General features: G+C 35.9%; 2 protein-coding genes across 2 annotated transcripts in view; one reads left to right on the top strand and one right to left on the bottom strand.

Moving 5' to 3' along the window:
* Positions 1-5,559, top strand: part of LOC116178057 (chloride intracellular channel exc-4) — a 28,042-nt gene extending 22,483 nt beyond the window's left edge. The window contains exons 2-3 of the mRNA XM_031497339.1: positions 575-841; positions 4,915-5,559. Coding sequence (XP_031353199.1) covers positions 575-841; positions 4,915-5,346 — 699 coding nt within the window. The 3' untranslated portion in view covers positions 5,347-5,559. The remainder of the gene's footprint in view (positions 1-574; positions 842-4,914) is intronic.
* Positions 5,560-7,559: 2,000 nt separating this feature from the next.
* On the bottom strand, positions 7,560-8,617 carry LOC116178179 (nucleoside diphosphate-linked moiety X motif 8). Its single transcript, XM_031497600.1, has one exon. The coding sequence runs from the start codon at positions 8,304-8,306 to the stop codon at positions 7,563-7,565; it is 744 nt and encodes a 247-aa protein (XP_031353460.1). The 5' UTR covers positions 8,307-8,617; the 3' UTR covers positions 7,560-7,562.
* Between the last annotated feature and the right edge of the window lie 7,027 nt (positions 8,618-15,644).

Genomic DNA, 15,644 nt, shown 5'->3' with positions numbered 1-15,644 from the left:
TTTAATTACTACCACTAAAGCGACATTAATTGGTAATAACGGTTAGAATGCTATATTTATGGTTGATGATGTAATGTTTGTTAACCACATGTTACAAATCGCTCGCGTAACTCAACTTCTTAGAATTCCATACATTTGGAAGGATTTCGTTTCGTGATGATTGACATCGACGTTATCGGTTGCAATATATGAAAGCGAGATGAATAATGTATTATTGTTTCGCAATTGTGGGACCTTTTTGGGATGGCAGCAATAAAAAAAATTGAGTTCTAACGTAATTATCAGGAAATTACGTTTCTATTCGATAATTAGGCAGTTTATTAAGTATTTAGGCCACGATGATATTTTACTCTCGTGTTGAATTGTATCCCATTGTACGTTAATTCTAAAGTGAGAGGTAAGGTCAGTGACAGACTCCTTTAGAATGTGACATAATTTAATAAATGAATCGCTTTTATATAAGATTATCTCATAATACTTCAGAAGACATCTGCTAACCACTACCTTTTGTGTGGTATAGTCACAATGTTATTCAATCAAGTACTTCAATTTACATAAAATGGTCTTGTTACAGGCATCAACGATCGATGGCAGACGGAAGGGAGCGTGCCTATTTTGTCAGGAGTACTTCATGGACCTTTACCTATTGGCAGAATTAAAAACGATAAGCTTAAAAGTAACGACAGTCGATATGCAGAAACCTCCGCCCGATTTTCGCACCAACTTCGAAGCGACGCCGCCGCCCATTCTGATCGACAGGGGGATGGCGATTTTGGAAAATGAAAAAATCGAACGACATATAATGAAAAATGTTCCTGGGGGACATAATCTTTTTGTTCAGGTAAATATGAGGCAATGGTACGGTTCCCAGTGAAGCACATTTCCAAAGTATCTTCGCTTTTAGACACCTACATCAGTAAAGTATGTAAAATTGTAGGAAAGAATAACGAACAGCTGCAGAGGAATACTAGAGAATATCAAAATCGGTGACTGCCACAAGAATACCACTTTCATTTTTATACAAAACGCCATATGCAAATCACGTTCGTTGACGTGTTCTCGTCCACGAATCATCAACACAATGACCGTTAATTTAGTGACACCTATTGTTAGGTTTCAAAACAGATTAAGTACTTAATGAGCCTTTCAATTTAATCCTTATTGCCTATTAAGGCCGTCCGCAGTCGAAGTTTTTCATCGGACTAAACGCCTTTTGTTCAGATCATTTCCTCTCTGTACAAAACATCCTGTATATTTAATTTAATAATGCCGCCAAATTGCCCGCTTTTACTGTTATCCCGCTAAATTGAGATTTGAACAGGGGCGGAAAGTTTTTTTGTAGCGCTGGATCAACTTGACTGTTTTCCAGCGATATAATCGTGCAATTTTGATGTTTCCTGCAATTTGTAAATAGCAATTTTGGAACATCTTAGATAAAAATGTCTAAATCCCACTTCTGCTTTTTTTCGTAATTAAATCTATACGTAAATGCACAACAAGCAAAACTGTAATGAATTGTCGCTGTTAGAGGAGATAACGGGTTGTGCAGGTGGCCAACGATATGCGCATTATTTTCAGCGTTCCCTCGCAGGCGGCGTCTAATTGTAATTGGCGCATTATTTGTAAATACCGGAGTACAAAGATTATTCTATGATGGAAGTGGCGTTCCCTGAAATACATGAGAAGCAAAAAAAATGACGATGGTTCGCGACGGTTGGTAAAGAGTATACGTCTGAAATTAAAAATTTCAGTCAATATTGGGATTTTTCTTTGTAGCATATGCCTGATGTATATGAGGAGAAATTATTCTTAATTTAAAGTTTGACCTAGTTGGACAGGTGCTTTGTGGGTGGTGTAGTTGACCGCATATACGCAAATACGTAATTTTACATACTAGGAAAATAATCATTAATTCTACAATTCTAAAATGGAAAAACAAGTACGGAAATACAAATTCAAATGAAATAAACCAATTGTTTATGTGTGTTTATTCGAATTTCTCTCCAGATTTACTGTAATTGAAATACTTCTCGTACACAGGGTGTCCCGTCATTATTTTAGGTGCTTAAACCGAAATATCCAAAAAGCCGCAACAATATTTTGTATTTCATTGTATAGTATGTAACCATTTACATTACATTCATAGTAAAATTGGCCTTTTAGTCTATTACTCTCGATAATCCGGATGCTTTGATCATCCCGCTGTTGCGTGATCCTATATATGTCAGATTATCAACATTGTACTGTACTTTACAAATTGTTTTCTAATATTTGATTATAATAAGTTTTAGAAATTGGGGTTAAAATGACACAAACACGTTTCCTGAGGTACTAGTAAAATGATTCTTTATGAGAATATTTCTACTGACTAGTACATTCACAACTCAGTGCTTCCGGAATAGCTCTAATATTTAGCTTCCTATGTAGTGTTTGTACAGTTCTTTTTTCCTACAATTGATAATTTTAGGTCAGTGCTTTTTTAAAAACTCTATTTCACATCTGAGCTTGATAAAAAAATGAAAGGTAGCGAGAGGCCCATGTTTCTGTGACACTTTGGGGCCTTTCCCATACTTTCAAAATAACATTAAAAACACCCTGTATATTTCTGGAAAAATCCTCAAATTTTTACGTGGCAACCTTAGAAATCTTTGAAGAAATATATCTTGAACCTTTCTCGAAAATCTGCCTGCGACTTCCCCCCCCCCCCCCACCCTACCTTTACATTCTTCTAGAAAGCGCTTACAAAGAATATTTTAAGCATTTTTAGGAGCTGTTCCTAAATGTGATGTAAATACAGAAGGAGATAATTCTTTGGCTTATTTTATGACCAAAGTTCATATAAACATAGGTCCCCAAACGCTTAGTTACGATCTACAGAGTGTTACAATTTCAAGATCATTACAGTAAAACCATCGTAACCTTAGAAAATTTGCACATGCGTGTTCGGATTCGTCCGCACTTGATCGGCGTTTCTTACCAGGTTCGCCTATAATGTACATTCGGAACAGAAAACTACAAACAGAACAGAAGTAGTATTTGCTCATTACTCACGGTATTAATGTCAATATAATTAAGAAAGTTATCGATTATTTATTACTAGTTAACAACACATTACTCAATTCTACAATAGTCATTTAACTTAACATTAAACTGAGCAATAATCAATAGCGCACTGAGGCTAAAAACGAACTACTTCTTACTGGTAGTGTACAATCTCTTCCCATGCCTTCTATATTAGCTGCGCAAAGCATACTTTTTCTAAGGTTACAGTGGTTTTACCGTACTATTCTGTAGTTTTTGAGATATTTCGCTCAAATTTGAAATATAAGTTTCGCTTAGGGCCTTAAATCATTGGTCAGGTTAATGGTAGTGAGAATCTACAGGGTGTTGTTTTTTCAGGGGGTCATGTTAAAATTTGATACCTGACTTTTTTTTTCGAGCGCCACTGCTAGACTGTAAAACAAGAATTGAACCGTTATCGCGAAAAAACTGAATTTTCCGTAGTTGGCCAAATGAAAATATAATTTTTAAAATGGTCCTGGCCTTATTTGGGTAATAAATTGTTTTTATTACTTTTGACAGTTGGCATTGAAAATTGTGTCTTGTGTAGGGTAGAACTGTAACACCATGTAGATCGGTAACGAAGCGTTTGTGGGCCTATGTTAATGTGAACTTTAAGGAATAAAGTATGGCAAAGATTTAGCGTATTCACATCATATTTAGGAATACCCTGTATATAGGTATAGCCTGTTTCAAATTAAGTAGCCACTATCGCTAACTTTCCTAGTTGTACAGGTAGGAAGATCAAAATTTTATATTTTTTCTACTGAAGCCAAATCTGTAATCAAAAACAAAACAACATAGTATGGAACACCCTGTATATCTATAAAAATTTGTTACAATTGAATACTGAACTTTTCTTTGGGACACCTTGTATGCTTATACATATATCCGTTTAATATATTGCTATGTGCAATGGTAAACGGTCACCAAACCCACATTAAACACTTGTCCAGCTAGCTAGCTTAATTGAGCTCATTGCATAATCCTGGGCAGGAATAGAAAATTTGACATAGGATGTCGTAATTTGGGCTCGATTAAAGACACAGCTAAGCATTTACAGATCAAACAAATGTATACGACATAAATCAATCAATAAAGCTGAAAGAAAAATAGGCGGTCAGGGACAACGATCAAATACCATGCACAAGCGATCGATAGAAACAAGTTAAATTTAAACAAAAATTCTAGTTAATAATCCTTGGATTCATGTACTTATACAAGAGATAGACAGACAGATAAATACACTTCTTATTATTTAACACCATGAGAATCTATTTGGGAAGGTTTTTTGAAGTCTTTGAAATCTCAGTAATCTTGAAAACCATTTGCATCTTTGAAATATTGTTAGCGTTTCAAGAGCCTTTTTGAAAAGCTTTCTTTTTAATATTCTTAGGAGTTCTTCGAGAAATACTTTAAGGAGTCTCTGTGTTAAAGAATATTTCCCGGGGTGTCATGACAGTACTGATACTCATATCATTGTTGGTATTATTATGATTACTATTGCAACTATAACATTGTGTCGGTAACCATTCAATTTTACAATATTCTGAAAATTAACCCATGTACAAACATTTGAGATTGTGTTTTTATCGAAGAAGAAACAATTATGAAATGACGCCCAAATTTAGGCAAAATCTTCGGTTATTCACCAATCTTGTCGAGGAAACGGCAAAACATATTGACTTGATGCACAGGAATTAGATTCAAAATTTTCTAAACAGGGTCTTTATCATCGCTCATTTAATTAATCTTCTTTATTCGAAGGTTTTTTCTAAAATTTTTGACAAATCAAAACAGACCACTTTGACAATAAAATAACATGCCTGTATTAATTTTCAATTTTGTTTGCAGGATAAAGAAGTGGCTACACTGATTGAAAATTTGTACAGTAAACTGAAGCTAGTATTAGTAAAAAAAGACGAGCAAAAGAGCGCACAACTTCTAGGACACTTGCGAAGAATCGACGAACATTTACGACGAAGAGACACCCGATTTTTGACCGGCGATACGATCTGCTGCTTCGACTGCGAACTGATGCCACGTCTGCAGCACATTCGCGTCGCCGCAAAGTATTTCGTCGACTTCGACATACCGACCGAACTTACTTCGCTTTGGCGCTACATGTACAACATGTACCAATTGGACGCGTTCACCCAAAGCTGTCCGGCGGATCAGGACATCATCAACCATTACAAATTACAGCAAGCCTTAAAGATGAAGAAACACGAAGAGTTAGAAACGCCCACGTTCACTACGTCTATTCCCGTCAACGTTAGTCAGTAACTTGTTAACTTAATCCTCGGTTTCATTTTATTTCCTGATGGCTTTTGATAGTAACGAACAGACTGGATGTGCCTGAAGATCTAAGACGGTAGACTTTAGCATTACGAAATACAATGAACCAATTTTTGTACTTCATTAAGGATACTACATTACTAACTGCTAACATAATTGATGTTTTTTTTATATATGTATGGTTGCAGAAAAGTATATAAATTGTTAATTTGAGACGTTTGAAAATTGGAGCCGGTCTTCAAGCATTGGTTTTGTTTATATTATATTATGCAAGAAATTTACCTGCTTGTTGACCTTTTATTTTATGCTTTATTTTTCTATTTTAATTTTCGTATTATAAGGCGACTTAAATAAGTATATTTTATTTTTTCGATTACCTAAAACTCCATGTATTGTGCAAAATCATTGACATGAAACGTTAAAGGTCAACTTGTACAGACTTAAATTTATGTTATGTATTTCTACATTTAAATAAACTAAAAAGTTCTGTAAACATATTTTGTTGCCATTAGTAAATAGAAGAGTGAAGGTGAAATACAACAAAAGCGGCCCTGCAATAGTGCACTGTGGTACCCCAAGAGAAGAAATCTGTACAATTACTCATCAACTGATTTCAGCCTCTATTCTACTTTACACTATAGATTTGAGTAGATGTCCCGACCAAGATTTGGCTTCTGGTGCTGTCTGTATTCAAACTTGTATTTCAGCATTTGTCCCTTTAACTATATAGTTTCGCAATTGTGTCTACAGATTCGAGGTTCTTGATTGTGGGTGTCGACATCAGCAGATTGGTGCATCTCTATACATGCAATATTCCACTTTTCTTTAAATACTAATGAAATTCTTGTACTGCGTGGTAGATGTGCTGGTATGGGCTATTTGCCTTGCAGCAAAGTATTGATTGAATATCTTCCTAGGAGGTGAAGAATTTTCTCAGATCTTTGCTATCAAAAGAAAGATAAAGTGAAGCCATTGATTGTACCTATATAATCAATGACTGAAGTTAGAATATTGTTCTGTTATGGTGACTTACCCCTACGGTTAGGCAATACACCGTACATTGTTGCGCAGATGCGTCGGTAACGGAATGACCATAATAATAATATTCTGCCATAAGGGCGTGCTGGCTTTCTCTAAATGTTTATTTTGATTGTTCTATTTGTATACTTAGTGTAATTAACACTATACATGTCATTTTATTGTATCAGTGTTTCAATTTCGGGTCACAATTTGTTGTCATTTACATTTTGCATTAAAATGCTGATATTTATTTATTGAAGCATGACGTGCTCCAAGCTTTTGTTTTTACTACCGTTACTGAATCATGGTTGTTTGTTATACTGTACAGGTGCAGGTTATGCCTTTGTCTTATTTTATTTATGTATTCAAGTGGGACTATATTATCAGTGTGATATTGCTCTATCTGTGTCAACTTATAGTTTATTGCTTGAAGAGAGTACCTCACACAATTCCGATTCTTCGTTGTATTTGTTCATGCGGACGGCAGTTTTGTGTCAAACCCCAATCAGAGACCTTTCAGGTGATGTGCTAGTTATTGTTGCTGCATATACAGTACGATGAGCTTCTTCATTCACGCAGCTCTCTAATATCTTTGAAAATAGTTTTAGTATACGCTTCTGCTATGGCACCAAACACCTTCGTACTGGGACCCTTGTCAGTAATTTCCTAGTCGGTCATTTTTAGATTTCGCTGTTAGTTCGTTGGTCTTGACGGAAACCTGGAGAAGTCCAAAACTTCATCCCTCCGTAACCCATAAACCCACATTTTGTATAAGCCACACAATGGCTGTGGTACTTGTGTTTTACCTCTAAGAGCTGTCGGGTTGAGAGTAACTTCGGGAAATGACCTACCGTGAAATACAAATTCAGTATTTTTAGCTCAAATAAGTGGGGATATAAGATAAGGGATTTCAAATTCAATGAGCGGGGACTCAGATTGGCCGTCAGAGGAGGCGGCATCTAATGTGGGAATTTTACAACACCCATTACAAAAAGTTTACAAATAAAATGACTGCGTTGCCGATTTTTTTACAGGGTGTTACGCCATTTTTGAGAGGACTAGGTCTGTTAAATTACAGCAATGGCAATTGCCAGCATGGCCCGCTTTTTTGGTACGCCACTGGTACCGATCTCGAAGACATAGGTATATCTGAATTAGGTTGATACAAAAGCGTTCAATGAAAATTAGCTATTATATTTTTTACTACTACTGTTTCGTACATATGGTATCATTGGCACAATGTTATTATAAGTTACAATTAAAGCTAAAGATTTTAAAAATTGATGCGTAATCAATGCGGTCAAACCCCATATCCTATGAGCACCCGCTAGGAACACCGGCATTGAATATCCTCCACGAAACTGCGTATGTCGCAAAAATTTCGGATCACACAAATCCTCCAGTGGCACAGTGAAAACCTCTTCGACCTCATTCTTGTTGATCTTCAACGATTTGCATGTGAAATCCGTTAAAATTTGTCCCATAATCGGCAACACGCACTTGTCGGTCGCCGTCACAATTAATTTACCTCTCCCCCAAACGCGTATGTCCTCCTCGCCTATTCCCAATTCCTCTTCCGTTTCTCGCGTGGCGGTGTGCTCCAGACACTTGTCCTTGTCGTCGAACATTCCACCGGGAAAGCTAACCTGCGCGCGGTGCGATTTCAAATTTGCCGCCCTTAAGGTGTACAGCAGCGACACCTTGTCGTCGACGACACAAAGCGGAATCAGTACGGCTGCCCTTTTGCTCGGCTCGTGAGTCTGCAAACGAATTGTGGGCATGTTCGCGAACTTTGAGGCGACCTTCTTCAAATTTTCTTCATTTAAAATATTCTCGGCGGAAAACATACTTGAGTTCCGATGGCTAAGATGGCGCCAGTTAAACGACCATAGTAATTTGGGCATGTTTAATGAAATAAGTATTCTCATTGTCAACGGTAATTTAAACACATGTCAAACTTTTATTTTACCCAACATCACGTTTGTCAAATCGTTACGTTTGTACGCAGTTCAAGGTAATTTTACGCAAACCTCAATATTTATATCAAATTAAATGCCCGCGTTGTGTAACACTAACCAGTGGCGTAACATGCTTTGTACGAGTTGGAGGCAGTAAATTCTTCAGCTTCTGCAGATTTAAAACGATCTTCTCTGCGCCGTCGTTTTGAACGAGAATTTTTATTTTAAACCAATACCACATATACGTGCATCGTACAATCAAACAATAAACTACTTCACTCCTTTTCACCCTCTGCCCCCCAGGCATCATTCCCTTAAAAATTTTAAATGACAAATTGTATCGAGTAATAGCTTGTTTGAAAGGTCTTTCGAAGTCCTTTATTTTGACGTTTGATTTTTTAAAATCGGTCGATTCCTTTTCGAGAAAATTAGAAAAATCTTTGTTTAATCGACCTACCTTAGTTTGTTCTAATAGAAAACAAAAGCAAACGAAAATATCACTTATTTGTTGGTATTGGAAAGAAAAAAATAAGAAACAAATAAAAGGGGCGGTGAATAGCGCGGAACATAAAATATTGCGTAAGTCTGACGTTTGACACGAAGGAAATCGGATACAAAAACTCGTAATTAATATTAAAAAAGAATTCGAATGACTTTGCACTAGCAACAGCAAAATTTTGATCGACCACGGATTATCCTTACAATCGTGTATAAAAGCATATAGACGTGACGTTAAATTAAAAAAAAATACCTTACGATGCACAAATAACTAAATTCTTTCTATTGATTTGCAAATGCAAATAAGGCCGAAGTCTAACATCTTCAAATAATTTACACACATCAACAATAAAATAAAAGAAAAACATCGACCACCACACTAAGCAGATTGGCTCGCCGTTTGGCGGATTCCAAAGCCTAGTAGTTTAACTCCAACCTGCACGTGCAACTAAAAAAATAACAAGTAAAAAAGTCTGTAAGTCAAGTCCAGTAAACAAAAATTGAGAAAAGTAAAATCCAGGAATAAACATGCACAACAAGAATACTATCCAAAGTAGATCTAAAGGTACTCCAAAGTAAATAACAAACTTTCTAACACGAACGCGAATTTCACTATTTTTCACTTCGGCATTGATATTGAAACTTCGATTAAACACAACACAATCTGCTTATATAGCAAACGAAAAGGTTCTAGAAGCATCACAGCATGCCACACCTCCTGGAAAGTACACGTCATCTCCGCTTTCATTCCTTGTCATCCATGACTAATCCTTTTATCGAATTGATGGTCAACAAAATCTTGCCTTTTGAATTACGTCTAGAGTTGCAAAATTTGCACAAATTTTAAAAGTCAAAAATCAAAATCTCACTGTTATTCAGAGCTGCCAGACTAATTTCTACCAACTCAACAAATATAACATATTTTTTTCACTACTAGCGTCGGATGACATGATTATTAACCTTTTTTCCACTTGTAAAGTAGGCTTTTTCGGCATTTGTTGAAAGTGGTTAATAATGTGGACATTATTAACTAGTAGCATTGAATAAAAACACTATAAGAAGCCTAACGCTTATGGAAGAAAGCGCGACAAATCCACTTGCACCCGCATTGGTTGTGACCACCGAACTCTCTTTGCGGTAAATAGGAGGAAAGCAAATTCTCATTCTTCTCAGTTCAAGAATCGACTCTATTGACAGTGTTCCCATTATATTCTCAGTTCAAGCTCTGTCGCGCTTTATTTCCACGGGGTTAGGCTTCTTATAGTGTTTTTATTCAATGCTAGTAGTCAATAATGAGAACTGTCACACTGTCACTTTTAAAAAACACAACCACAAATTTCGCTGAATAAACGTTTGGACAAGTTCTCTAAAATGAATAATTGCCACCATCCGCCATTTCTAGAAAAATTACATACCTAAAATTATCACATTTTGAAAAAATTTAAACGAAATTACTCTTTGAAAATATTTCAATGACAGAACAAAATACGGCCTGTTTGACTTCTACGTACTTGATTGACATGTTAAATTAAGAAACAAAAAATTCTGTCCAACCGTTCATTTTCTTATCAATATAATATGTTAATTTAGAGGACTTCAAGTGCTAGTAGTGAAAAAATAGTATATATACCACGGTAGAGAAGTCTATTATTGCCTTCGCACCTTACACCCCTCGGCGCAAGCGCCTCGTGATGTAATCTTGGTGCTCAGGCAATAATACTGTACTTCTCTACCTTGATATATAATGTACTATTTTTCACTACTAGCGTCTGATGACATGATTATTAACCTTTTTTCCACTTGTAAAGTACCTAGGCTTTCTAGGCATTTGTTCAAAGTGGTTAATAATGTGGACATTATTAACTAGTAGTCAATAATGAGAACTGTCACATTGTCAGTTTTAGAAAACACAACCCGAAATTTCGCTCAATAAACGTTAGACAAGTTCTCTAAAATGAATAAACCGATACAACGAAATATCGAAGGATCCTCAGTATTACAATCACTTTTAACGACAATTTATTTTAATCTTACAAAATACATTTTATAGTTAACAAAAATGCATCCCATTCATGTCTTGGGCTTTGAGATAATGCTCTTGGTTTTTTTCCCAACGATCTTGGTGCATAAATAACGATTTTGACATGTTTTGATCAAAATCCATGTGGTTCATAAAAATAGATCAAATTCATGTTTAGATCATTGAGATAATGCTCTTGATCTTTTTCCCAACGATCTTGGTGCATAAATAACGATTTTGACATGTTTTGATCAAAATCCACGTTTTCGCCAATAAATCATCAAATTCATGTCTTGGGCATTGAGATAATGCGCCTAGTCTTTTTCCCAATGATCTTGGTGCATAAATAACGATTTTGACATGTTTTGATCAAAATCCACGTGGTCGCCAAAAATGCATCAAATTCATGTCTTGGGCATTGAGATAATGCGCTTAGTCTTTTTCCCCACGCTCTTGGTGCATAAATAACGATTTTGACATGTTTTGATCAAAATCCACGTGGTCGCCAAAAATGCATCAAATTCATGTCTTGGGCATTGAGATAATGCGCCTAGTCTTTTCTCAACGATCCTGGTGCATAAATAACGATTTTGACATGTTTTGATCAAAATCCACGTGGTCGCCAAAAATGCATCAAATTTATGTCTTGGGCATTGAGATAATGCGCGTAGTCTTTTTCCCAACGCTCTTGGTGCATAAATAACGATTTTGACATGTTTTGATCAAAATCCACGTGGTCGCCAAAATGCATCAAATTCATGTCTTGGGCATTGAGATAATGCGCCTAGTCTTTTCCCAACGATCTTGGTGCATAATTAACGATTTTGACATATTTTGATCAAAATCCATGTGGCCTCAGAAAAATAATTTAACATTTTTGAATCACACACATGCGGTTATCAAACGTGCACGTTATCAACTCTTTCAGCATCAAGATAATGCGTTTGAAAGCTTTTACAACTCTAAATTCATGTGTAAAGAATAATTCTGGGTACATTTTGCTCTAAAATTTTTGACCGAGACCACAGAGAAGAGTTATATTGAATTGTTACACATCTAAGAGTCATAGGGAATAATCTAGCGAAAGTCCGAACTCGATACATGACCTAGGGAATGAAATATGTTAATTTTTATTATTGAGTTCGCAGTTTTTCCTGTTCCCGATTCACTCGAAGTCGTATAACTTTTGTTCCTGTTGAACCAGCTTCCTGAAAATAGCGTCCGTTCTTAATGTCCAACGTACCCGTATACCAAATTTCAACACAATCGGCCACTTTTAAAAAGAGTTAGAGCGCACACGGACGGACGGACGACAATACAAAACTATAAAGGATCTGAGGATCCTTAATAATTGCCACCGTCCGCCATTTCCAGAGAAATTATATACCTAAAATTATCATATTTTGAAAAATTCGAACGAAATTACTCTTTGAAAATATCTCAATGACAGAACAAAATACGGCCTGTTTGACTTATTGTACTTCAACGTATTTATACTCTCGGGTGACTAAAAAGTTTAACTCGTCTTGTCGCCCTCGCGAATATAAACATCACTATTGTGCCCTTAATACATAAATAACTATTAATACTTCCATTTAATCAAATGTCAATTTGACATCAATGCGGTTAAAAACAAGGATAGTATTAGCGAAGAATGACGCAGACTAGTAAGAGAGGCAATTAGTCCGTAAGATCCCATACTGAATCTGGAGGTGCGAACGTGCTATAGACCGTTTTATTTTCTACCCTTTCGGTATAGAAACACTTGGCGCTTGGGGTCCATCTGCAAAAAAAGAAATTACCTAGTAAAAAAATTTTTAAAAAAAACATAAGAAAAACGTTGTTTTGAATATTTAAAACAAAGATTCAGTTTAGCTGTTCCGCAGGGAAATGCGGCTTGTATTTTAGGCACTCTACCGCTACAGACTGAAATTTTTTATATATTAAGTATGCGGTAAATTTCTTTTTTTTTTAATGTTTTTAATTTTATTTGCAATATGTGTTAATGTTGTAACCTTTTGTTAAATTCATAAATATAATATTATATATTTGAAAAAGTAGGTAAGTACAATATAAAGGCGTATAATTGTTACTACTAGTAAATACACTTTTCAAAATACAGCAAACAAAATAAACTCAAGACCTGCCATTACTCAAGTTCGGCTCCTATTTGAATCCCGTTAATAGAGGCTGGCTTTTTCCCCACGCTTCATTGTGTAAATTCCCTGTTCTTCGCCACCTGCGCTGTGCGCATGACGATTTCTTTATATGGTGAGCGTTTCGTATTTTTCCCATACTGCGATTCTTTCAGTTATGCGAGGTGTGTTGCCTAATCGTAGGGGTATGGAAAACAAGATAAATCAATGTGATACAAAAAACACATCACAGAGTTAAATTTAAAATGATAAATGAACATAAAACAACATCAAAATAGTATAGCTGTGTTCTGGCATCATCTAATTAAACACGGAAAAGTACAGGTGAAAACTGTAATATTTATATGTATAGCCAAGACAAGACAACCGCAGTCCGCAAGAGGCGAGGAAGTAACATGCTACAGCAAAGAATTGGAACTGTGTGAGGTACTTCCTCCACGGAATAAATGGTTAGTCGTCGACTCATACAGGGTATCGTCACAAAAATACTTCATAAAATAATTCAAAGGCACAACCACCTATACAAGGTGGTTCAAATTCGTGGCTCACAACTGGGCTCTTCGTAATGGTGACAGATACAGTGTAGGTTAAGTGGGAGCAAAAGTTTGTAGTGTACCTACTTAACCCCCAGGTTCTACACTAACTTCACACTACAGGAACACGGAAATAAAGTCAACCCGGCAACGTTTAAAAACGGCCACCCGAATGACTATCCCCCACCCCCAAAACTAAACAAGATCCCGCTTAAATTTGAAAAGTGGCAAGTGCTAAGACATCTAAGGCAGGGCCCCCTTATGTTAGTTGTCAACAACGCTTTGACCTGAAGCACAGTAGGGAAGGAACGTTAAAATAAAACACTCAAATTGTGAAAAGTTTGTTTAATAATAATTGCAAATTATTAAGATTGTGAAAGCTCGGAAATTTAAGTCGAAATAAATTACATTGCAAAAATAAACTTTTGAAAATGGTAGTTCACTGGATCAAAATAGAAATAGGCTGGGGAAAAAAGAACCTACCAAAAAAACCATTATTGAATCTCCATTCATTTATCGCACATAGATTCTAAAGTGAAGAGTTTTGATTAGCATAATCTCGCCCCTGCAAGATAGGTAGCGTCGCCCCTCGTTCGGGGTTTCGAGCCTACAGTTGAATGTCGAAGACAATCACGGAATTAGGTGTCGTAACTCAATTTTGACTACAGTTTTTTTCACCCCTGTGACTGCTTCATTCACGGAGAAAATTGTTAGTTACAAACAACAAGTCAGTATACATACCTACATCAAACGAATCGCTAATTTCCACATAATAAAATAAAATGATTTGGACTTATATGAATGTTACTTGAAGGACAAGACCAAGTAATCAACATCAATAAACATAAATTAAGCAAGTATTACACCAAAAACGTAAACAAGAGCATAGCGGTATTTAACATGTCATTCTGCATTGCGGTTAAATCAAGTAAATTTCAAAATCAAAGATTGAAACACACAAAAAATATAAACTGTGGCATACAATACACAAATACGATATAAAGAAATGCAAAAATTACTACCTGCATTAAATAACACAAAATAACAACAAACATTTATGGAGCGACGCGTTCACGACCGCCATTCAAGACAAGATGATCCACGTAACCCCAGTTCCTGCTTTTTAGATGGCGCAGGCAGCTTTTTCCCCACCTAGAAATTGCATGGTTGCCAACTTTCAAAAATTTATATATCATCGTAAGTTGTATATACAGGGTGGAACCTCTCAAGTTGCCTCTTTTTGTTCTCTCGTTGTTCGCTAGATGTACAGGCTACTACTTTATTATGGGTGCCATTTTGGATCTTTACGGAATGAGATGGAGGATAAAAAGAGAAAAATAATGCCACACCATACCTTTACATAAATTTATAGAAAATCAAATGTTTCACATTCATTTCTCAACAAATCATCCACGGGTACCTAGATCTTGCTGAATCAACATGGCTATGACGGCATTCAAATCCATTTATTCTTTATCCTCTTATCACTATCTCATTCCGTAAAAATCCAATGTGGCGTTAATAAGAACTAATAAAGTAGTAGCCTGTATGTTCTCCAACGCTCTAATCATGCGAGAATACCAATCGGACAAATTTCCTGGAAAATGAAGAAGTTAGAGCGTTGTGCGCGGGTGCACCATCCTGTTGAAACCAATATTCGTTTTTCTTGTGTGTGATATACATCGTTGAATTCGTAATAAAAAATGTTGTTCAAATACAGTAAGTATGTACGTTTTTTACAGTCCATATAAAAAATAAAGTTGGTGATGATTTCTCCGAAACGATACGTTTTATTGAACGTCTCTCAACGGTGTCTTTGTAGAGCTCAAATAGTGGCAATGAGAAAATGTTTGTTATTTTTTGTATCTCTGCAAATAAATAGCAACAGAAAAAAATAAAATCCAAATCGGCAAATATCGGTTTTTCTGGCATATTTTTAGAATTAAAAAGGGAATTTTCTGGTTTTCTTTAAAATATATGATAATAACTGATCAATTGGGATGGGTGCAAATAGATATGTATAACAACCATACAAATATGCACGCCTTTTTAAAGGAAGAAATTTATTACAATTGAGTAGTCCTTGATAGTAACTCATCTA

Source organism: Photinus pyralis, unplaced genomic scaffold (assembly GCF_008802855.1).
Source record: "Photinus pyralis isolate 1611_PpyrPB1 unplaced genomic scaffold, Ppyr1.3 Ppyr1.4_LG8, whole genome shotgun sequence".
Lineage (NCBI taxonomy): Eukaryota > Metazoa > Arthropoda > Insecta > Coleoptera > Lampyridae > Photinus > Photinus pyralis.
This window is presented reverse-complemented; position numbering and strand designations above follow the sequence as displayed.